This window comes from Toxorhynchites rutilus, chromosome 2, assembly GCF_029784135.1.
Source record: "Toxorhynchites rutilus septentrionalis strain SRP chromosome 2, ASM2978413v1, whole genome shotgun sequence".
NCBI lineage: Eukaryota > Metazoa > Arthropoda > Insecta > Diptera > Culicidae > Toxorhynchites > Toxorhynchites rutilus.
The window spans coordinates 26,496,757-26,522,642 of NC_073745.1; the positions used below are offsets into that span (position 1 = coordinate 26,496,757).

Sequence of the window (25,886 nt, forward strand, 5' to 3'; positions counted from 1 at the left end):
AAATAAAGAAGGAAGATGGCCGCCCTCATTGTCCCCCGATACAATACAGCTGCACGTGCCGTATGCAAGTTGTATGGGGCCTTTGGTACCAACACAGGCCTGCTGGCGCGTACTATTACCACTACCAGCGTGTGGCGGAATCAAAACAACAACAGCAGCGGCACCACGAATAAGGGCAAACAGCTGTCGGCAGCCGACGTGAAAAAGATAGCCGATAGCGAAGTGAAGAAATCCGTTTTCATCTCCCAGTCGAACGATGTGTTCACCAATTTGGCCCTCGAGGATTGGATCTATCGGAACTTTGATTTCGCCCACCACCACATCCTGATGCTGTGGATCAACAATCCGACGGTGGTCATCGGACGCCACCAGAACCCGTTCGCGGAGACGAACGTTTCGGCGCTGATGCGCAAGGGCGTTGAACTGGCTCGCCGCAACAGCGGTGGCGGGGCAGTATTTCACGACGCTGGCAATCTCAATTGCACCTTTTTCACGCCACGCGTCCGGTACGATCGAAAGTACAACTTGAACCTGATCACCCGGGCACTGTATCGGGAGTACGGAATCAGTGCGGAGATCTCCGATCGGGACGACGTTACGCTGATGGGCAAAAAGGTGGGTTGTTTTGGGTTGGGAACTGGTTCGCATTTTGTAGGTATGTGCTGTGTTGGTATGGCGCATGAAGCAGATAGCAGAAGACGCGCGTTGTCGCGCGGAGGTAATGATGTTAGTGAGAATGGAAATTTCCATCTGCTACAGGTTGGAACGTGACGACGGAACAAAACACCACTCTGTGTCCGAAACTGCGAGCGCAGAGAAATTTGGTATAATGTTGTGTTTTTCCATAAGTAGCAAGTCTTTCCCGGCTCTGGGAAACTTGTTGTAATGGATTTCATTTTGGTACGCTCATAAAAGCAAAAGCAGGCAGGAAAAATATCATTTTCCGACAACGTTTATTCAAACACATTTCTGTGATATTTTAAGAAGTTGTCTTAACATATTAAGGACTGGAAAGAAATCTGTAAGTCATATGTCTGGGACCGCACGTTTTGACTTGTGTGAAGTTAGCGGATAAAAGTTTTTGTTGTGTGCTAGTTTCTGTTCAAAGTCTTACCGGAGTTAATGAATAATAAATTATTTCAGTTGAAATAAATTGATTGTTTATCAAGTAACAACCTTCAAAATCATACACATTAGATAGAAAATTGAATCATTCATCTTTTCACATAATGCATTTTGTTTCTTGATAGTGATAGAGAAAGGTTATAGACTGAAACGTGAACATGGGTCATTAGCCTTCCAGTTGTTTTAATCGGGAAAGTGTCTAAGAAAAGTTATAGGCCAAGACCTAAGAAATTAATTAATTTAAAGAAAATTTTAAAAAAGTTGATGAGTCTGAGCCTAGGGGCACGAACGGGATTTTGACATAGAACTGCGATAGTGTGTAGTAATTGCATTTAAATAGAGTTTTTTCATTGTTCAAAATCTGTATTTTTTTCTTTTTTGATACATCAAACGGAAGCCCTGAAAAAACCGTTTCCTGTATGAACTTGTATCCTTTAACGGGTTAGATGAGATAATGTGGTGAAATCCGGAACCACATTCTGTTAAAAAAATTCAATAACCAAATAACATGCTAGATATTATGACATCCTGGACCACAATTACATAAATTGTTAGTAGCAAGATCTACACGATAAAAAACGCGAACTGAGCTAGAATTATTTGGGCATCATACAATACAATAACTGATAAATGCCTATTATCGGTGAATGGAGAATAATTCATTATACGCATCAACTCACATTATGAGCTAACGCCCGAATTTAGGCAAAAAGATTGCTCGTTGCGTCGGGGAGGAAAGCAAGTGGTTAGTGCAATCGGAAGAAAACACCCATTTTAATCGTCAAATTGTTAACTTTTTATACTGAATTCATTGTTCTTGATTTAAGCAAAAAAAAATTCTGGATAAATTTCCTGTCTAATGCTATATAACACTACATATGTCGCAATAACTATTTTCAGTAATTTGCGTTTGAAAACTCTTAATAAATCGTTACATTTTTCGTAGAGTGACCCCCCTATATAGAAATCAAAGACATAGTCCTATGTCGTAAGTCATTTGAAAGGACTCAAAACACATTTTTGAGATAATACTCCTTGGATAGAGAATATTTTTATCCATCTTCCGCCGAATTTTCGTTGGCCGGAAAAGGGCTTGAGAAAATTAAAATTCTGGACAATTCTGGTCAATCGCAAGCTTCAAACACCATTCACAATTTCAGTGGGCTGGCTTGCACTTTCGCCTATATAAAAAAAAAGTCTAAAATGTACCGAATTTTCTCTTTGTTGACCACCGTCGTTAATACCCTGTAACTCACAACTGAATGGAACAAACAAAAAACAGCAAAAGATTTTTTTTAGTGTGATATGTCACCTTTTAAACGAGCCTAAACTTGAAATTGTATGATCGATATTACGGTAGATATTTATCAATAAAGCCAGCTACTGAGAAAATAATGGATAACTTTTTCCCCAACCTAATACTTTGATCCAATGCTATTGAATAACATATCCATGGCCTGAGAAAAACACTGAGTCGCCTGAATTTAATTGACATACCTGCGGGACTGCTCTGGGCACTTAATTATTTTACTTTGAGAAGTGTTAATTGCCATGTCAGACTTCAAACAGCTTCAAGGAATATTGAATTTAAATCATGTCATTACGGAAAAAAGATCTTGGAGTGGTATTCCACCGACAACGTGCAGTTTCAAGAACAAGAACTTTTCCAACACGTCAGAGCTCCGACCAATCGAGAAATATTGGCCCATGGTCAAGCGAAAACGGAAGAAGACCAAAAAAATTATAATTCAAAAATAGTTTAAACCAAACTAACTGTAGGTGATCATGCCGAAGCCAAATTTTGGACACCTTTGGCAGATAAAATTTGATCAACGTGTACTGATGGTATTGATCAAATATATTTATCACAAAACACGACTAGCAAATATTTAGTTCTTTTCTGCTTAAACTTATTCGGACCTGTACTTCAACACCCATGTCATTCCAGCGTTAAAGAAAGTTTTTCTGACCTGCACTAGTTCACGCGTATTCTAGACGTGTTATTTGGCTTGAGAGATCTCAACTAAGTACTTTTTTTTGTTAAAATATAGTTTATTCATTATAAGTATTTAGATCACAAAATTAAAATTAATAGACAGTTAAATTCAATATAAATTCTAATTCATTAACATCAATCGCATAATTATTGCTGATGTAATTTATGTATTTGATGCAAAACTTCAAAATTTCACTTTTTCTTCTGATGCTATGTTGCTCAGCGTCGGTCGTATGAGTTCGTCAAAATTTAGTCGTTGCCATCCGCCGAGTGTCGTTGTTTTTGTTTTTGTTGCATGAACTCCCATGCAGCGATTACCGTAGAACACTCGGAAAATTTATGCTTCAATGTTTCAATTGTTGTCCTGCAATGTTGACAGTTGGGGTCGTCAGCTTTTCCGATAATGTTCCATAGTCTTCTATGCTCCGTCTTCTCGTTTACCAACAAGTAGAGGTCGCTTCGCTGACTCGATGATAATCTTTTTTTTGAAACGTTTTTTCAGATCTTATTCCAGTTCAGGCCTGGCTGGTTTCGTTCCACTCTTGGTAGTTCGGACCGATCCAGATAGAAATTAAGTATTCGATCTCTGGTGGGTTTCTGTTGTATATGTTACGGTAGCAATGAATATTGCTGGCACACATCTTTTAGGTATGGAAATTCGGAAGGCGGAGGGATGTTTTGGAGTATGAATGATTGATAGAATGGAGTTGAATCAATTTCTACCAGGTGGCGATTAACTAGTAGCGCTTTACTTTTTATTGCTGGTAATTGCAGATTTAGTCCGCCACTTTCTTTCCTGCGTGCCAGCTGCTGCATTGGGACACGTGCTGGCAAACCACGAAACAGAAAGCGCCCCATCATCGCAGTAAATTTTGCTGTGTGAACGTTTTATGGTGGTAATATTGACGCGATGTACCACACCTTCGCTGTGACAAATGTACTCAGCAGTATCACTTTCTGCTGCAGATCCTATGATTGTATGCTTTGCATCCATAAAATTTGTGCGATTCTGGACAATAGTTTGTCCCAGTTACAATTTGCCATCAGCCACAAAGAATTTGCAAAAATAACACCCAGTACCTTCATATCCTCTGCAGTCTGCAACCCTGGTATTGTTAGTGGCTCGTCATTGATAGAACCGACGTCGAGAGCCACTGTTTTTTGCCGATACAGTACAGTTTGTCTCCTGCCACAATTTCGAAATCATTGAACAGGTTGAAAACACGATCGATTGTTGGTACTGAGGTAGCAATCACCGTCACATCATCAGCATATGCCACACACAGATCATCAGCACATATACCTTTAAATCGTGTGAGAAGTGGATTCAGATAGACTACGAAGAAAGTCATCGATAGTGGGTCGCCCTGGCATACGGATCGTTCGATGGGGATCGGCTGTGACAGTCGTCCATTCATCAGCAGCTTTAACGAAGAGCTGTTTTCTACTCTTGAAAGCCATCTACCGAATCTCTGATTTATACCCAGAGCCAGGGTTCCCAATAATATTTTTCAAAAAATGGAAGATTGCTCTTAAAAAAACTGGAAGAAAACTGGATGCTGTAAAACCGTTTTATTTTAAAAAATATCGGCACTAAAATGATTTTTTTTACTTATTCAAATGATTGAGGATTTCCTCCGAAGCTTCGTGTAGTATTTATGTTGTTCATAAAATAGCAAAAATAATTAATTAATCATATCATTCGAGCAGATCTATATATTGAAATGCAGGAATAATTTTTTATCAGGTCCTACAATATTATTCCAATACTAAAAAGAGCACTTCCAATACCAAAGCAACACTGATAAAGTGTTACTTTGGTATTGAAATTATGAAATACTGGTATTTAAAAGCTATTTCTTTCCAATTTTGGTATTATTCTTTGGTATTTTATCAAGATCTAAATGAGATTTCCTGCTGCACGAGTGATTTACAAATTTGATAAATGTGGAATGTAGCTTACGAAATACTTAACCTAATGCAATCAATAACTAGAATGTCTTGTGGGACCCAGAATATATGATATTTATATAAATTCAAAGACAGAGTAGCACGCACTGAATCCGGAAGCGTAAACAAGAGGAAAACACTAAGTTGAGTGTGTAAGAAACGAATGATAGATCCAATGTAAATACACATTGGATCGAGCGAACGATAAATTTCAAAAAATAAAATTGATCAAGAGATAGGAAGGGTGAGTGAGGGATCAGAGATGCCAGACATGTCTTCATTTTGAAGACATTTGACTTACTGTGAAGACATTTCATTTTGTGAATACATTTTGAAGACATTATGAAACATGTGAAAACACTTCAGTATGATAGCGTACTTGGTTTGAGAGATGTTATTTCCATGAAATTCCTTTTTATCAATGTCACTTGTTTACTTTTGTTCCTAGTAATTGACGGAGACTTTTGTCTCGGGGTTATTCACTTGCTTTTCTCAAACTTTTCCAAGCAGAAAATCCACAAGCATAAAGAATGAATCAACAACAAAGCGGTTTTTACTTCAAATTCTGGAGAACTTCAAGCGGTCTGAATACATTTCTAGAAGACATTAGCTTATTTGCGCCCGAGAATTCGGATGATTGTGACATTGTATTTTTATTATTTCGGGCCTAAACTATACAATAGATTAACCGATCACTTCTCGAATCGATGGTTTTCCGGTTACAGATCGAGCAAATTATCACTTCTAAACTCATAAAATATAGTATACAGTTGCGCAATATATTCTTTGTTCACATTTATTGAAATAAACATCTAAAGCTCAAGGTAAGTTTAATGAAATGCGCTATATAACAATACCTATTAGAATAAACATTGAATAAGCTATCAAACTTTGTTCAAATTTAAGTTATGAAATCTAGTTTCCTCCGATATGATTGTGAATACATTTGAAGACATTTTTTCGTGCCATGTGAAGACATTTGAAAAAATCATCTGGAATCCCTTTGAGGGATATTATTTATACATCGTGAATTTATTTTACATTAAATGGGTAAAACTGAAGCACACATATGAAAAATGGATAAAACTGGATGATATTGGAAAAAACTGGAAGATTTTAGGATTTAACTGTTTGACTGGATCGGGAGAAAAAAACTGGAATAATCCAGTTTAAACTGGAACATTGGCAACGCTGCCCAGAGCGCGTATCGTACGAAACAGGAATTCGTGTGAGACCCGATCGAAAGCATGTCCCTTGTCAAACGAAATCATCTTCCCTTGCTGTTTCCTCGCATACAGTTGAGCCACACGATCTTTCAGCGATAGTATAGCTTATCATATATTCCGATCGTTACTAGCGCACTTTTGTACGTCGGTCAGAGCGCGATGTGTCCGAAGTATAGTTTCTAGACGGGTTTTCAAACCCTGCTTTCAATTTCAATTATAAAGACTTTCTCAGACTCTCTGATTTTCTCAGTTCCTTCTTCTCTAGCCTGAAAAAAGGCCAAAAAAGAAGGGCCATTTGGAAATCCTCGTTGCCGCTCCCATTTGGTTTGTCATCCGACAGATAGACCAAGAACGGCTTATCGTGACTTTTTCCGATCCGTCATTTTTTTGTGAATTCGAGCATTGTTTTTGGATAAGAAGTGTCATCAAAGTGCAGCGTTTTTTCAAGCCTCGTGGCCAGAAGGTATTTTTTAGCGGTACGAGTTACGTTCTTCTGTGGAAAACTAAAGGTGTAAATTTGTTCCGCAGTGGTTACTGTCGACACCGCCACCACACCGCACATCCGATTTGGTTCGGATTGTCCTTCGTTCTTCGTTAACAATGCGGTCGAGTCTTGGACACCACCCTTCTTTATTTATCTTTTTTTCGCGGCCCGCGATACCATGGCTAACACATGTTTGTGGCCCGTCTGAAAAAAAGGTTGAGTACCGCTGGTCTAGATGAACTTTGGAGCATTCTAAGAGAATATGACCAATGTATTCTATTTTTGCTTGGCGAAGAAAACATTTAAGCTTCCAGTCGTTGTTTTTGTTAATGGACATCGCCCCCATACAACTGACGACAAGGTTAAATCCTGAAGATCACGACATTATTTTAGTCTGTCTACCTCCAAATCTGCTCAGATCATTCGGCCAATGAAACTATCCCACAACATTTCTGCACATTTTGCTATTCGGAAGCGGCACCATTTTGAGTAATTAGACATTATTTCATAGTCAACGAAGCTTAAGTGTTCGAAATTTGAGACAAAACGGTAGTATTTGTAGCAAATTTCAACCTAAATTTATGCACCAAAAAATGTCAAATATTTGTCTATCGATCGAACAGTCCTCTTCCACCTCAACGTCTGACTACCTTAGGTAATGGGTCACGTCACCAGAGAAATGCACTATAAATCAGGATAACAAAAGTTTTGTTCAAATGATTGAATGTCTTGAAAGTGTGAACCCTTCTTGTGCCGGTCACTGTAAACCAGCTAAGTTTATCATACAATACTCGCGTACCATTGAATCTGCTACATGAGCGTGAACACGTTCGCAATCTTCATTTATTACAGCGCACTTTGTGAGAACTGTTACGCAGTCGCTTTTTGCGTTATTATTCGCTTAAAAATTAAACAAATTCAAATTAAAAATTAAGCAATCAAAATTTCCTAAAAAACTATTAACTAATTCGCATCCTCCATCAATATGCAAACTCTACAAAACAAAAAAAAAAACACCGGCATCACGTGCTGGGCGCATGATACCCCCCAAACCGGTTGTTTGTGCTCTGTGTGTTTGATTACACAGATAGCCCATGTGCGAAATAGCTCGATCAAAACATAAACTCGCTAACAGCTTTAACACTTTCGACGCCCCGTCACCCAGATATGGGTGACACTTTCCTCGTTCAAATTAAATAGGATTTTTAAAAGGAATTTGATGGAATAGGCACCTAAGTGTAACTACAGGATATGTAGAAAAATAATAAATTTATAACCTTATTATTATAGTGTTTATACTGTACTTTTTATTAGTTTATAGTGCGGATGAATATGAATATGACTTTGGCATGTGTTATTGTTGTCAATTCATCTTCAAATTAAATTAAATATTTCTAGATCATGTAAAAGTTATCTACAAACTAAGTTTGATCTTCATTTAATAATTTATCCGCAAGTTGGGCTCTGCAATAAACTTAGAAAAGCCGCTTTGGGCGATGAACGTGTTAATGGGCGTGTGCTCATATTGGTATGGGTAGAGCGCACAATCTCGCCACTAGAGCCATTCGCGAATGATTCCCTGCCTCAGCGTCTGTGTGGTAATGTACGCCACGCGCCGCGTGTGTCTATGCGAGCTTCAAAATAATCTATGAAGGGATCATTTTGTCATATCGCGTCCTATCATCTATTTTGGAACATAGTTCAAAACAGGTTTCAAATCCATGCTATTCCGGTTTCCGCATAGGAACAAGCTGCCTTTTAATCATTGCTTGTTTTTTTTTTTAAATAAAACGAACAGTTTGTTTGTTTATGGATTTGCTGTTTTGTTTACTTACTAATACTAATCTCTTCGTTCCGATATTTCAGGTATCTGGTACAGCAGCAAAACTGGGCCAACCGAATGCATACCATCACTGCACTCTGCTCGTCAACTCGGACAAACTGCATCTGGGCGAGTCGCTTGCCAAGGATAATGTAAGTACTGTCATGTTCATGTTCTGTGGTATAATTCGTCTTCATCTTTTTGAATGGCACTACCGTTCCTAGAGGAACTTCGTCGTCGTAGTATTACTTGTGCCATGTTTATAGGTACTTTGTTGAAATTTCTATGTCAAATAACAGCTCTTGGATGTATTCTGAGTCGCAAGCTCTAGAATACGCGTGACCACTGTGCAAATCGGAAGAAATTTCTTTGCCGAAATATCCCCCGACCAGAACGGGAATCGAACCCGAACCTCCGGGCATAATAGTGTGTGACGCTAACAACTGACGCAAACTGATTCGTGTCAGCCTCTTTTCCGGATTGTGCGTTGAGAGAATCAACGCTTCGTCTCAATCCAATACATTAAGGCCAGGCGCAAATTGAGACGCGTATAGCGCGAGTAACATGCCGCGATATAGCGCCTGTTTTTGTGGCAAATGAAAACAGATAGAACGGCGCAAATTGACCAGATGACGCGAGATTGTGGAGCGCTCGTGAGACACGACTCGCGTGACGCTGTGGCTGAACCACAGTTTCTCGTGCTGGTCGTACCGGTTGTGGTGGTTGTGTTAGTGAACAATCATATAGCGCCGTGAGTTTGGCGTACCGGTCGGGTGATTGTGTTAGTAAATAAATAGATCGCGCAAATCTGTGTGAATCAGACATTTTATGCGAGTGGCACGTTATTTACACCAAACTGCGACTGAATATGCGCTTCACCACGCTACGTTTGTGGCACGCATGAGTCGTGTTGGTTGTCTCGTGTTCGTTTACGAGCGCTATACGCTTCTCAATTTGCGCCTAGCCTAAGTGTTTGTTTTCCTTTTTATTCTACGGAAGATAACAAGAATGGAAGGATCTCTACAAAAAGACCAAAAAATTCTTTCGCATTTCTGCACAAGTCTTATGGGTTTAATGGGTTTCAAAGGCTTCGAGCGTGTTGTTGGGAAATGATCTTGAGGCAGGGAAGGTCTGTACGGAAAGGGATAGTTTGGTTTAAAAAGATTGATAGTAGGAAAGGGAATTACTTGCCTACATATAATGATTCAATAGCAGCGCCCTGTATTTAAAGGTTGGTAGCTGCAGTTTCAGTCCACCGGAATCGGTCTTGCGATGTTGTCACTCTGCTAATTAAACACGATGTCGTTGCTCCAGGTTGCCCCATTTAAAGTCGCGTCGGTTGTCCGCGCTACAGGAATGATGCCATGATCGTCGTGAGGCGCAAGAATTGATCCCAAATAATTTTGCCCATGACTTCGATCGAATTTTAACTTTATTTACTATATTTGCCACGGCACGTTCAATGAGACGGGCATCAATTGCAATCGATTTGGCGAAAACGAATAAATCGTGAGATTTAAAGTCTCCTTGAACAAAGGAAATGATGAAGAAGAATCGATTTGGATCTTTTTTTTTCTTTTGCGAAAAGTTCAAAATAATCAAAAAATTATAGGAGGTTGTGTTCAAGACACGACCGCATTGCTGACGTAGAACTACGCTGTGGTTTAATTCAAGTCGCTTGTTTATATTATTTTATTATGCAACGAAAATTTTGAAATAACCAGTTTGGACGCTCTGAAATGTTTTTTTTTATTGTAGAATCATTTGATTATTCATTCTTGTGCTCGCCAAATAATACTTTGCTCGAGATAAACGCAGCTGTCATCCTTAGTGGTGAAGCGTCAGTTCAATGCATAGATGACAGAAAACAATCAATGTTAACTGCTCGGAAAAAGGCTGAATATTTGCCTCAGCAGAGATTCATTACTGATACCCTAGCATAAATATTTCCCTCCCGCTAACTCCCCTCCTTGTTTATATTTATCATTACGACTGCATAATTTGCAACAGAAAACACTCGGCAATCATAGTATAAAAAATAGGTGATTGTTGCATCGTTACAGGGCCAATGCACACGGGAGCAGATACAAATGGGGTTTCAGCGTAGCGAAGATGCACTATTTTTACGTACGGGTTATGAATCACGCACGTACGCACACAAATATCCATATATCGATGGGTTGAAGCAACTAAATATACACTCGCTTATCTCCGTGCTGCGGTCTGCTCAACAGAAGCCCTTTCTGTTAATATTGCCAGTCTACATTAGCTTAGCTATCATCCTTTGTGGAGAGAGTTTTCCTACCGCCATGCGAAACCAAATCACTGACAAAATTCCAGAACATTTATTTTATTGGTGAGCTGACGATAGCCTAGCTTGATGATTCCCCACACAATTGTGTAGCTCAGAACATTAATGCAATGGCGTCAGCTTCAGCAATACTAGAGACATCAGCGAGTGAATAATTTGGTCGCGTCCACAGCTCAATCCAAACGAAGACATGTGATGACGCAAACCAAGGAAGAACAAGCGATTGCCATTGCTTTGAATACAGAACGATACTGAAAGTTTGTCTTCCTTCCTTGCTTGGAACTTTAAACTTCTTCAGTTCATTCGTCTCTAACCTTCAAAAAGGCCCTTGGAAAACTTAACTTTATCCATCATATTACTCCTCCACCCCCATTGCCTTGAGAAAGGCATTCGATCCCTCGCCGTCCAGCAACGATGTTGTTCGGTCGATTTCCTCACGAAGAATGAAATTTGCCTCAGCGAGATCCACTGTTTATACTCTAGGCAAGTATTCCCCTTCGTTCTTTTTCTTTTCCATTGTTCACTTTACATCTTACGATTTCCCCTTCGCTGCTCGTCGATAAGTTGCTCGTTATTGACAGCTCTGTTCGGGAAAGCACAAAAAAGAACAGAACAAATATATGAGGAAAAGGGAATGCTTCCAATTTTCTTCAATTTAAACCCTATATAGACTATGGGATTGTAATGTATAGTATATCAAACAAATCTTAGGGAATTTCCGATTCGTTTGGTATATAAATCGCCAAAATCCGTTCACGGCAAAAATAGTTATTAACGGTAACTTTATTTCATAAAAACGTGATCTGTTTTCTGATTTGGCACTCTTAATGAAAGACGTAGTTCTACGTCAAAAGCTCATTGACGGGCTCTGAATGTATTCTGGAGTGGCCAGCTCTAGAATACGCGTGATCGCAGTGCAAGTCGGAAGAAATTTTTTTGACGAAAAATCTCCCGGCCAGAACGGGAATCGAACCCGAACCCCCGGCATGATAAGGTGGGACGCTAACCACTCGGCCACGGGAGCACATATTGTAGCTAGAAGTATCCAAAAAAATCGCGTAAAAAAGAATCCAGTGTATTGTTTTACAACTACTGATGAATTAGAGGTTGCTTCTTTGATAAAGGATTTAATCTTTTAGCAACTATGATCAAAAATAACCTTAATGCATTTTAAAAAATATTCACAGAACTTTTCATCCGAACACTAAGGGGAGTAAGGAGGATACTCGAACACAGTCCATTTGAATTTTCTCAATTGTACTTGAGTTACGCGAGCAGAATGGGGCCGCGCATCATCGTGGATTAGGAACACTCCTTTCGTCAATAAACCTGGCCTTTTGTTCTCAATCGCGGTTCTTAATCGGTCCAAAACTTCACAATAGTATGGTGATGAAACAGGCGTTCGGCGGTCAACGATTCGATAACACTGAAGAAATTCGTGACGCTACGCTACGCACTTCGCGCTCGGAATCGAAAAACTCGTGCCAAGCTATGAAAAACGCTCCGAACGTTACGGCGATTATGTAGAAAAAAAAGAAAACAAAACGTAGATTACGAAAATCACCTTGTTTTTTGTCCAAATTTTTTTTCCGCGATTTCTGATGCACTGAAACTTATTTTTTTAACGATCCTCGTAAACTAGAAATCGGCGAACTTATGACATGAGGCCTCGATAATCATCAGTACACATTACACTCGTAGCGTGTTCAACACGTTGAGCCCCGAATTTTTCTTCATCTCGCATCAGGAGCGTTTGCACAATATCAGTGTCGATCCCAGCTTATTCTGGAAGGGGGGGACCCCGGTCTGGATGGATGAAAAATCGAGTTTCTATTTTTTGCATTTTTGGGAAACTTATTCCCTTAGAAATGTTGTCATAAATAAAATAAATAAATAAATATCTTAGGATCTACTCGACCGATTTGGATGATTTTTTTCATCAGCATGAAAAAGTGAATTATCCAAAGCGTTACATAGTCGTTTTTTGATATCTCATTTTTTAGATTTTTTATGAGCGATTTTTCATGGAAAATAACTCATTTTTTACAAAAATGACCACCCCGTTTCTTCAGAACCGATACCCCTAGCAAGGTATCGATTTTTAGACTTTTTTTTTAGATTTTTAGATCGTAATAATCATTATTCGTGCACTCAAAGAATGAAAAATACATCTTCAAATATAACTTAAACAGTAACCAAACTACCCGAATACTTCACTTTATTCCTAACATCCGAAAAAAAAATCACGAAAAATCATTATTTTTCCACCTCCACCCAGGGATTCCCTAACATCATTTACGGTCTATTAGTGCTATATACAATGAACCGGAAGCCACCATCTTTGTTTCCAAAATGGCATCGGAATACGCTATTCGACTTTCACTGTTATAGCCCATCCTATAGTGTTCCCGTGGCCGAGTGGTTAGCGTCCCACCTTATCATGCCGGGGGTTCGGGTTCGATTCCCGTTCGGGCCGGGCGATTTTACGTCAAAAAAAAAATTCTTCCGACTTGCACTGTGTTCACACGTATTCTAGGACTTGCCACTCCAGAATACATTCAAGGCGTGTTATCCGGCATAGAAATCTCAATTTAGTACTACTAATAAAAATGACGCAAGTAATACTATGTTGAGAAGGCCAAAAGTTCCACTGGGAACGTTAGTGCCATCCAAGAAGAAGAAGCCCATCCTATATCGTAGGGGATATTTATTATTGTTGGTCATCTAGAGTCATTATCAGCAAACCGGAAATCAAATCAAGATTATATTCTTTTTCCGCTCGTCAGTTATTTCCACCCTTTTACCTATACAATTGGAGGTGTATGTCATTTCTAGTCGAATCAGAGTAAATTCGCGAAAAATCGAAGGTCGGTGAGGGACCATGGAGGGTCGGTTTAGGAATACTATTTTTGAAGGTGTAGGAAAAAGGGACTACCGATTTGGACTCTGTTTCCCTTTTTTTAGCACTCATGAACCACACCGACAAGTATAAAACATAGTTTGAGAGTTACAGTATTCATTTCAATGTAGAAGTCACCAAAAAATGAGAATTTTATGTGATGAATGGTCGTTGCAATTTAGAAGGTCGGATCAGGGCTACCTTTCGCTATACCAAATGTTATTACCAAAAACTACGAGAACATTTTACATCACCACCAACATTGTTAGGGTCCTAATAAAATTTCGTAGTGGGCCAACGTCTTAAATAGTCCTAGAAGTATAAAACGTTTAAGTGGAGAAAAACATTTATCATAATTGTTGAGGTTCATCTGAACTCTGGGCACTGCAATCAATTTGAACCCTACCGTACAAAGTGCACGATATCGCTAACGACAGTTGAGCGACCTTTCAGATAACAATTTCCGTACCAGACATCGCCCGAGCGAGGATCATTTAAACGTACATGTTTTTCTGTGCATTCTATCCGCGATTCCACTTTGTTTTCATTTTTCGGATTATCAGGTCAAAGTCCAAATTGATTGCGCATATTATAGCGCCAAGACTGTGAAACAAGAGACAAAAAAACGATAAACACAAGCACTGCTGGACCAAGACTATTGAACTAAGACTATACAAAGAGTCACTAATGAAGCCAGCATAGAGTAACAAAAATAGACAGACTCAATTGGACTTTGTCCCCCTCGCTGCATCAATGTACAAAAAAAAAACAACAACAATATCAAATGAAAGTAAAACTAGCTAAGAACCCCCCAATGGTTAGGAACCGGCTCCATGACTCTGGCCCAACAAGCCGGCATCTCTCTCTCTCTGTGTTGGTGGCTATTTTGGCATTTAGTTCAACGGAGACTGATAACAACCAGCGTTTAAAGCAGCAAATATCGCCGCGGTTGATGAGTGGAAAATTTTGCGCGTTGTTGTGTCCCAATTCCACCGTTTTCTTATCGTAGCTGGTCGGACGGTGAATCCGAAACGATCCGGTTACCGTGTGCGGTGAAGCAAAATTGAACGCAACTAACTGCAGGTTAACAATCTTCCGCGCGCCCGTGCGGATGATAAAAATGACCGCTTGAGACTTGAGAACTGACTGACACACAATTGAAGAAGTCCAAAGTGCAATTCTCTTAGCGCTCGCCGGCAGCGGTAGCGATATGATAATTTGATTGAAGCGCTGGTTTGTCTTGTTGAGATGAATAAAACAGGTTTTCAACACTACTCTCTGTTTCCAACCGCTTATCATCGATAGTATTTTATTCGTTCTAGTGTCCCCAAACATAATTTGTTTTTGTTTTTCATCATTTTGTTTCCAGGCCGAAATTATCAGCAAGGCCACCGCTTCGGTCCCATCACCGGTCAAAAATCTAGCCGACGTGAACCGCACCGTAAACATCCAGCAGCTTCTATCGGCCATCGGGTGAGTATTTTGCTCTTATCAATCGCCCGAGCCACGGGTAATGACTCCCCACTGTTTGTTTTTCGCTGGCGTTTCCCCGCAGATACGAGTTCTTGCGTACCCCGGCCACACAGCTAACCGACGGTGGACGTGATCTGCTGATGAAACAACTTGGCTTTCAACTTATCAACCCAACGGAGAAATGGTTCCCCGGGTTGAGCGAGTTGCGCGAGAACTTTGCCTCGTGGGATTGGCGCTTCGGCAAAACGCCCAAGTTTGCCGTTCAGAAGGATGTCCAGCTCAAGTCCGAAGGGAATCAGGCGCATGACATGAAGGTCAGAGTGGACGTTGAGAAGGTAAGCCAACTGCATTATCATAATAGAGCGATTTCATTTGAATTTGAGTGTCCGTTTCTTATATTTTTTTATTTGGCTCATATTTTGAAGACGCATTCTTTATGACCAAAAAGGACAGTCTGTATCATCGGTTTTCAATTTTAACTCTAGTCTTACTTTTGAACAACAAACAAAAATTGCATGAAACTTTTTCAAACGAATATAACTCAGAAACGGTTGGTCCGTTTAATTTGGTTTCTACCGCAATGTTTTAGGTTATTATTATAGAGAAAGTGTGCACTGTCAGAAATTTTTTTTTTAAAATAACACTTAAAAAATTTTCTCAAAAAAGGTGTTTTTGATTTTTTTTATATATTTATATATATATTTTTGTATATATATATATATATATATATATATATATATATATATATATATATATATATATATATACATATATATATATATATATATATATATATATATATATATATATATATATATATATGTTGCAACGAAAAACCATTGATGTTTATTGCACAGTGCACCAAAATGGAGAAATAATGGACAAAAAATGTTAAAATTAATTCAAAAAAAGTTGTGTTTCGAAAATTGTTGAAATATATTTCTTATAATTGTTTTTATATCCGATTTTATGAAAGTCCGTATAATTTACAGTCAGAAAGATGTACGGCAAAATGTTGCTAAATGCTACCTGTACTGAGATACAGGGCCTGATCACGAACGTCACTACACGGTGAAAACGAAGTGTATACAACGTTATTACGGCTGCCACCGTGTGTGTAGAATCCGGAAGAATTCATCCGTCGTGACTACTTTGATGAACTCGGTGTTATTATGAATACCACGATACTGTCACGTCACGGGGAAAACAAGTATATAGTTTTCACTTGCGTTTTAGATGGTAAAAGCTAGTCACGCGGAATGGAGTAAGTTTAATTTCGGATTTATTTAGCTTTTTTTAATCTTGTCTTACTTTTTAAGAAAGAAAAGATAAACAAACAGCGATATACCCACTTGGTGGCATTTTTAGAACGAAATCCTGACGTATCCAGAGGACGTAAATTTGTTTATTTGGATTGCTCTATGCGATATAATTGAGGACTAAAAATGTAGCTCCCGTAGACCGACTGAACATGGCGAAAGGTCTAATTTCGAGTTGCAACCCTATAAAATGGCAATGGAGGTCACTGGCCCAAAACGATCATTATGATTGATTATGTATAAAATAATAACTGCAATGTTGTTCCAACATTGCAGAGCTGGTTTCAAACATTCGCAATTGGTGGACAAGACCCGAATCAGGACGATAGCTACATCGAATAAGGCCATTGATCTTTTGTTTTACGTAATAGATATTTTCAACGATATTGTTTTGAAGACATACTTTGAATGAAAGAATATTTAAGTTTCAAATAAGGAAAAAAATGGGTGGGTTATATCTATTATACAACCGCAAGGTTGACGTGGGACTACCTTAGGCAATCATTTGTTTGTATTGATTAAATTTTTGATTGAATGATACTATTTCCGAATTCGTTGTGTTTGCAGTTTGCAGTTATTTGCAATGCCGATTTCCCCAGATACTCTGGTTTTGAAGACTGTGTTAGGCAAACTCATTTCAGTCGGAACAAATGCCCCCGATTTGCATGAATTTGCAATGCCAATTTCCCCACGCTCCATGGATTTGAAGTCAGTGTTAGGGGAAAACATTTCGGTGGAAACAAAAGCTCCCCCTACTTTCTTGTATTTGCAATGCCGATTTCCCCAAGGCTGCTTGGTTATGATGACTGTGATGGGGAAACCGTAAGTCGGACCAATCAAAACGAGGTAGTAAGGGCGTTTAAATAACGCTTAACATTTTACAGTTATTCAATTGTTTATCTAATGAAAAATAACATTTTGTTTTTGCGATAGATGCGTAGAAATATTCCCTATCAATTTATGCAAACATCTTTCCGGTCCAGTAAGAACTGTTGAAGTTATAAGCATTAGAAATCTTTCATTTTTTCCTACATGTTCTGTGTTTAGGTTTTCATTTTACCCCCCATATATCCCGGTCAGACGTAGTCCCACGTCAAAATAAATCTTTCTATCATTGCAATGCTTTAAAATTAATAATTTTATAATTATTCTCTAGTTCTTTTTCCATAATTTTGATATCCGTCTGCAGAAAATCTGAATCATTTTCTGCTTTTGGCAAATTCCTTGAAACTCATCAGATGTTTCATATGAAAATTATGCCACTGACCAGTTTCTGTTTAAATAATTATATCAAACCTCATGTCCCGTATATCAAATTACACGAGAATGAGAGGGATAAGAGGATTAAACTTCAGAATTCCATATGGGAGTACTGATCATGAGATGGATAAATTCGGGTTTATTTTGAGATATAGAAGATATTATTATTTATCAAAATTGTAGAAACAGTTCTTAAAAAAATGATTCTAACGTTGGCCTATACTGAATACTTATCACTATTCAAACGAGTAAGACAGAGCTGAGTACAAGATTATGCTAGATATCGATTATTAAACTCATGATAGTCATGCTTTATCTCTAATAATTTATAGAAAGAAGAAATAAAATTACATTCCCATATGTTCAACAAATACATTATTCAAGAGTAATCAAGTATTCCTCCTCATATTTGAACCAGCGTTTGATTTAGCAAACTAACGCACCAAGCAACTGATTCATGAAATGAGTCCGAATAGTTGGATTGGAATACCGAATCATTGAGGTATAATCGCAAACTTGTCATTATAAAACATACGTTCAATTAAATGGAATTAAATGGAGTGGAAATCGGTTCAAGATAATGAAATATATTCAGATTGAAAAATAGAGGACTCTACTACAGACGAATTCCAGGCCAACTCGTCTAGCTATTGGCAGCAATATCTCAGATTACAGTGAAACGTTGTTGGTGTAAAGACATTGATCATTAAAGCAACTTTGCATACTTGAAATATTCAAGAAAGTATTAAACTACTTTTTGACAAGGGACAAAGTTTGTTTTTTTGCAAAAAAATATATCTTAAACACTATAATACCTACAGAATTTGACCAAAGAATGAAATGTAGGAAATAGTCTAAATTTAAAAAAAAAATACAAACAAATATATTCAACAAAATAACATTGAAAAAAGCTATTTGAAATTGAAATAAATTTTTTCTCAAAAACGTATTTTTAATTCTCAAAAAAAAAATATGAACAGCTCGTACAATTTTTTTCATAGTTTCTGAAATATATGGCACTTTTAGTATGGAGACTACCGAAAAACTCCTCGTAACATTTTATGTGTAAATTGTAAATAGAAAAACAGTTTGCAGAATATGTCAATTGCAATAATTTACACATAAAAATGTTAAGAGTTTAACATTAGGAGTAACTTCCCAAAGGAAACATGAAAGGATTGTTGCTGGCAGGGTTGCCAACTATAATTTTCAAAAATCAGGGAAAATGAAAATAAAAATCAGGATAAATCAACATAGCTCATTTTGGGATGTCCGAAAAGTTCGTGCCGATTTTTAGGAGAATGAAGGCATTATTTTTATAGGCAGATATACTTTTATTCAATTTTATGTGCACAGTTTTGTTGCACAATCTTTCGCCATGTTTTCATACAGCCTTAAAATTCTATCCTACCAGATCATGTTCGCTTTCTCGTCGAAAACTGTTCAATGTATTTTTTATGCTGTCCATAGAATCGAAGTTCTTGTCCTTGAATAATAAAAAGAAAAAGCAAAGAGCGGAGACCTTTTTATGTAGGCTAGGTAGGTAGTTCTCATTGCCAAGCAGGATCCTTTTTATTGTGATAAAATAAAAGACTAAAAAATGAGGAAAAATCAGAATCACTTTAGAAAAATCAGGCAAAATCGAGTGTTTGTCAGGATGTCATACGAGCCAAATGGATAGATGGATACGGGCCAAAAAGTCTGGGAAATCCTGAAAAATCAGGAAGGTTGACATCCCTGGTTGCTGGTAAAACACCTTCCCTGTAGCAGTGATCTTTTTTCGATGTATGGATGACTTGTTGGTAATTGTATGGGCTATTCATGTATATTTTATTTGAAAGCTTGTTCTTCAGAAAAATGGATTTTAGTTTTCAAAATATTTTCTCAATGAAATTTTGTTTGACATTTTTAAATTAAAACATAAATAAATAAATAAATTCTTACATTTTATGCTTTAACCAACACTTTGTAGTTCTTATAACTTTTAGGTGAGTTTTTTTTTTGAAATTATAGACTTTTTGAAACTTTTTTTCAAAAAAATTAAACTCAAAAACTATAAGACCTACCAAATATTGGTTAAAGAATAAAATGTAGGAAATTGTTCAATTTTTCAATCAAAAATATTGAACAAATTTAAATAAAACAAAATTTAATTGAAACAAAATTATTATGAAAATTATTTTTTTTTGCCAAAACATGTTTTTTTTAAATATTCTAAACAAAATTTTTTTGAATAGCCCATATAATCACCAACAAGTAACCCATACATTAGTAGAAGGGAACTGCTACAGAGAAAGAGTTTTTCTAACAACAACCTTTTCATGTTTTCTTTGAAAAATAACTTTGAATAATTAACTGGTAACATTTTAATGTGATTAAAATGTTATATTATATTAGGGTAATTGTTCCAATCATTGTAGGAATTTGAATTTTTGATTCATCCCCTTATAGTCAGAAAAAAACCTTTCTCACATGAAAAAAAATCAGAATCTCTCAGGAGGTGATAGACGGTTATATTTGACGAAAAAATCCTTCTACGCATATGTTCGATTTTCAACGATGACAGAGTTATAGAACATTTTTTTGTTTCGGACTCTGTTGCGTCTACCTGGCTCTACATTGAAAAGTACATTACGTAAGCCGATTCTGTTGCTTTCATTTGAAAGATGAGAAAATTTGGTATAGGATATAGAAGTGGAACATCTAAATTAATGGATTTAAATATAATTTTGGAAGTGGAAAATTTAAAAGTTAGTAATTTTGAATGTGTATCCCAAAAATTCATGCTAAACTTGAATGTTTATATCAATCAAGTTAAAGCTCTCTATCCAGTCTACAATTTATTCTCTGACACCCAATTCCTATCTCTCTTAGTTTCGCTGCAATATCTATATATACAATTCGCGTTTTTTAACCCTCTGTATTTATAGAAGCCACATAAATTTCACTTCAACGTTGAAAGATTTTTTTTTCTTGAAATAAGTCATAATTGAATTATAAAAAAAAAATCCCAGTTTCTGTACAAATTCGCAAGCTTTCTTCCGAAGAATAGAAGCTGAGAGAGGTAAATGGTTCTCTCTGGCTTTATAAGACAAAAATACCGCTCCAGCTTTTCGATTCCGACCAACCTTATATGCTTTTTGTCTATAATCAATTTTCCCTTCCGATTCCATTTTTTATTTAGCTTGAATAGTGTTGATACTGTACTTTGTGCAGTACTGAAATCTTTTGCAGCTTCAGACCCCTTCCGTCCAAGCTTTTCGACCTGCTCGATTATGCTCAAAAGTAGCGCAACGGTGAGCGTTTTAATCGTTCGATTTAAAGGTTTTCCGTGGTTTTCCATACTTGAAAAGAAATTCCTTGATGATTCTTCAAGAGCAATCGAAATGACAGTTAATAACGCACAGAAACATGTACGCGAAAATCAATCGAGTTAGGGAGGTGAAAATCCATGGAAAAATTAATCAAAACCCATCGAGCAAAGCTTGTTTTTGAACCCTCAACAATAAAGACAAATGCAAATTTTGCGAACTTTTTTCAGAACGAAGCGCGTGATCTTTACCGACATTCCGATATTCCAATATATATATATATATATATATATATATATATATATATATATATATATATATATATATATATATATATATATATATATATATATATATATATATATATATATATATATATATATATATATATATATATAATTTTTTTTTTAATTTTGTTTTCGTGCTGATATATATATATATATATATATATATATATATATACATATATCACCACGAAAACAAAATTTTTAAGAAAATTGAAATCAAGAAATATTTTCGAAATACAATGAAAAGAAAGCTTTTTTTACTGTGCATTCTTTGTCCACATAGTCCCAATAGTAATCTAAAAGATTGCGGAAGACACCAAATCAATCGAACCGACCGTTTCTGAGTTATAGTTATTTGAAAAAAATTCAAGCAATTTTTGTTTAGGAGCTTCTCAAAAATTAAGCTAGAATCAAAATGGAAATCCGATGATGCAAGTTGCCTTTTTGATCATAAAGAATGCGTCTGCATCATTTGAGCCGAATCAAAAAATACAAAAATCAAAATTTATGAAAAATTCATTCGTCATTCACGATGGAACAGCTCTATAGCGTGTTATGTTGATTAAACATTTTTTTCGTGTCTTTTTGTAGGGCCTTATCCAGCAGATAAGCCTGCTCATTCCGGAGCAAGAGCCGATTCCGGTCGTGTCCAGCTTGATCGGTACTCCTTACATGGAGGATTGCTTCCACGGAATTCTGGAAGCGATGAAAGGCGCAAGCACCGAGAATGTCAAGCATGCGATGGGTTTATGAAATTCAAGTTTGCACCTCGGAGCGCCGAAAGCCGATGAATGAAACATGAGGAAAATCATCGTCCTGAACAATGCGTGTAGATGGTAATGGTAGTATGGCTGCTGATTCATCGAATCCAAGAACAGAAAACAACTTAGGGGTACTTTATTTTTTATTGCTCACATTTGCGATACCCTTCTTGCCCTTGCCTTCACCGAGTTAGAAATGCAGAACCATTTGAAATTTAGATGTGGGGAAGGCATGTGTTAACGGTGTTGACCATTCATCAATGCCGCACATTTGTTTTGCTTCGATTTCCGTTACTTCTTAGTTGCATTATATTTTCTTTGTTTCGGAACAGCAGGATGACAAAGTGTAGTAAACAACAGTCGAATCAACAAAAAGCGTCGTAAACATGTGGCTGACGTTCGCAGGTGCCGGCCGCCGTTATCAGGGCGCTATTTTGTTCTATAGTGTATGGCTCGACTGAATTATCGCCTAATCAAACAAAATTTTTTCTTGTTATTTTGGCCTTATTTTAAGTAAGCGCATTGAGAATACAAAACGAAACAACACTAATTTAAGAACATTCGATGTGATAAGGAGTACCACAGATCCATTGGCGTACACCACCCCCCGTATATTGGCGTATATTATTCGATTTACTCATTTGAGGTTGAAATTTCCCTTCAATTCAAAATTGACGGAAAACAAACATCTCCCGGAGTTAGTGCAAACGCCGAACGAAAAAAAGATCATTTTATGGCTAATCTTTAAGTTTTTTTTCTATGCTAGCGCTTAGTTTCGCATCCAGTGAAGTGAGAGGGATGTCTATATATTTCATTCGTATTAGTGGTTTAGTAATATCTCTGTTTTATTTTTATTCAGCTTAGTCTTTCGAAAAGTTAGTGAACTGTACTTTCTTAATCAAGAATACAAACCATATCATTTAATCTTAGGATGGGTTTACGCTGAGTGCACGTTTTGTTTCGTTTGTTTCGCTTAGTTTGGATCTTCAGTTAGTGAATTATCTTCTCTAGTGGAAAAGCAGCTGAATCTGAGTACTAAAAAACGCGATTGAGATTGATTCTAGGTTTCGAATTGAGCAGAAAACTTGTGTTTGAAAGTTCGTATTTACATATACATGATAGTAGAGAACAATAATTACAGTGCTAGATAACAAACAATACTAATGATAAAAATGATTTTATAAATGTACCATGTTACGGTTGACGTTTACAAAAAAAAACTAATATGTCAAACTGATCGTCAAATTCCTCCAGAAATATTAAGAGAAATACCAAACAATGCATCATCTTCTAAAATGGCACCAACGTTCTTAGAAAAAGTTCATCAAGCACTTGACGTTCGAGAACATCAAGTGCTTGTGAGTCCTCTTCGAGCATTGTCCATGCCTCGTGCCCATAGAGAACAATGGGTCGAATTTGGGATTTGTACATGGTACACTTCGTACGGGGTCGGAGTTTGTTGGACCTTAAGGATTTGCGGAGCCCATAGTAAGTACATCAGGCAGCGATTCGATGAACACCTGAATGGCGTACAGGCAGATGACCAAAATGACGATGGAAGCGATTACGTTGGTGCAGTAAATAATGAAGATGTACCACCCCCAACGATAGGTGAAGTAAGGAATGCTATGAAACAGTTGAAGAACAACAAATCAACTGGCAAAGATGGCATCGGAGCGGAACTTATCAAGATGAGAAAAAATGGTTAGTTACCTGCATCGGCTGATTGTCAGAATTTGGGAAACAGAACAACTACCGCAGGAGTGGAAAGATGGGGTTATTTGCCCTATCTTCAAGAAAAGGGACAAACTAGACTGTGAAAACTTTCGTGCAATCGCCGTCCTGAATGCCGCCTACAAAGTGCTTTCCCAAATCATCTTCCGTCGTCTATCGCCACTGACAAATAGAATCGTGGGAGGTTATCAGGCCGGATTCATCGAAGGTCGGTCTACTACTGACCAAATCTTCACCTTGCGGCAGATCCTCCAGAAATGCCGTGAGTACAGAGTCCCAACGCACCATCTATTCATCGACTTTAAAACCGCATACGATTCAATAACACGAAAAGAGCTATGGGGAATCATGGACGAAAACGGCTTCCCCGTGAAGCTGACAAGACTGATTAAGGCTACGATGGATGGAATACAGTACTGTGTGCGAATTTCGGGTGGATTATCTGACCCATTCGAGTCCCGCAGGGGGCTTCGACAAGGTGATGGTCTCTCTTGCCTACTGTTCAACATCGCGCTAGAGGGTGTTATGAGACGAGCGGCGTTTAACTTGCGTGGTACGATTTTCAATAGATCCAGTCAATTTATCTACTTCGCTGATGACGTAGACATTGTCGGCAGAACATTTCAGACGGTAGACATTACACCAGACTTAAGCACGAAGCAGAGAGAATTGGACTGAAAATCAATGCGTCTAAAATCAAATACATGTTGGCTTTCGGATCCGAGCACGACAGGATCCGATTATGTAGTAGTGTAATGATCGACGGCGATGAGTTCGAGGTAGTGGACCAATTTGTCTACCTTGGCTCAATGGTAACGTCTGACAATGATACCAGCCGCGAGATCCGGAGACGCATCATCAATGTGAGTCGTACCTACTATAGTTTCCACTTAAGGTCAAATAGACTACGGCGTATGGAGGCGAAGGATGAACTACGAGCTCATGCGACTCACCGGCGAACCCAGTATCCAGAAAGTGATCAAACCTGGAAGGATACGCTGGAAAGGATATGTTGCAAGAATGTCGGACAACTATCCTGCAAAAATTGTGTTCATCGGGAATCCGGCTAGTACGAGACGATGAGGAGCACAACGAGCAAGGTGGTTAGACCAAGTGGAGCATGACATGGTGAGCACGGGGTGCCCGCAGAATTGGAGAGAGATAGCCACGAACCGAGTTAATTGGAGAAAAATTGTGAATCAGGTAAAGACGTTAAGCCAAAATAAATCTATATATATAAAAATGGAGTGATGTCTGTCTGTCTGTCTGATTCTTATAGACTCGGAAACTACTGAACCGATCGACATGAAAATTGGTATGTAGGGGTTTTTGGGGCCGGGGAAGGTTTTCGTGATATTTTGAGACCCCTCCCCCCTCTCTAAGGGGGGGCTGCCATACAAATGAAACACAAATTTCTGCATTACTCGGAAATTAACCAAGCAAACGAAACCAAAGTTGGCATGTGAAAGTTTTAGGGTGCAATAAATGTTTCTATGATGGTTAGACAGTCCTTCCCCCACTCAAAGGGGGGGCTGCCATACAAATGAAACACAAATTTCTGCATTACTCGAGAATTAATCAAGCAAATTAAACCAAATTTGGCATGTGGAGGTTTTAGGATGCAATAAATGTTTCTATGGTGTTAAGATACTCCTTCCCTCTCTCTTAGAGGGGGCTGCCGTACAAATGAAACACAAATTTTTGCATTACCCGAGAATTAATCAATCAAACGAAACCAAAGTTGGCATGTGAAAGTTTTAGGGTGCAATAAATGCTTCTATGATGGTTAGACAGTCCTTCCCCCACTCAAAGGGGGGGCTGCCATACAAATGAAACACAAATTTCTGCATTACTCGAGAATTAATCAAGCAAATTAAACCAAATTTGGCATGTGGAGGTTTTAGGATGCAATAAATGTTTCTATGGTG

At 37.8% G+C, this 25,886-nt stretch overlaps 1 protein-coding gene across 1 annotated transcript; it reads left to right on the top strand.

Annotated features, from left to right (window-relative positions):
* Positions 1-23,457, top strand: LOC129764481 (lipoyltransferase 1, mitochondrial). The gene is made up of 5 exons (XM_055763595.1): positions 1-615; positions 8,648-8,755; positions 15,183-15,286; positions 15,369-15,621; positions 22,055-23,457. Exons 1-5 carry the CDS (start codon positions 16-18, stop codon positions 22,214-22,216), a joined length of 1,227 nt encoding a protein of 408 aa, XP_055619570.1. The 5' UTR covers positions 1-15; the 3' UTR covers positions 22,217-23,457.
* Positions 23,458-25,886: the final 2,429 nt, after the last annotated feature.

Bases quoted from the DNA above. Each gene is read 5' to 3' on its own strand.
- LOC129764481 (XM_055763595.1), top strand. From the start codon at position 16: ATGGCCGCCCTCATTGTCCCCCGATACAATACAGCTGCACGTGCCGTA. The intron at 616-8,647 runs GTGGGTTGTTTT...CCGATATTTCAG, and splicing joins TTACGCTGATGGGCAAAAAG to GTATCTGGTACAGCAGCAAA. The intron at 15,287-15,368 runs GTGAGTATTTTG...GTTTCCCCGCAG, and splicing joins CAGCTTCTATCGGCCATCGG to ATACGAGTTCTTGCGTACCC.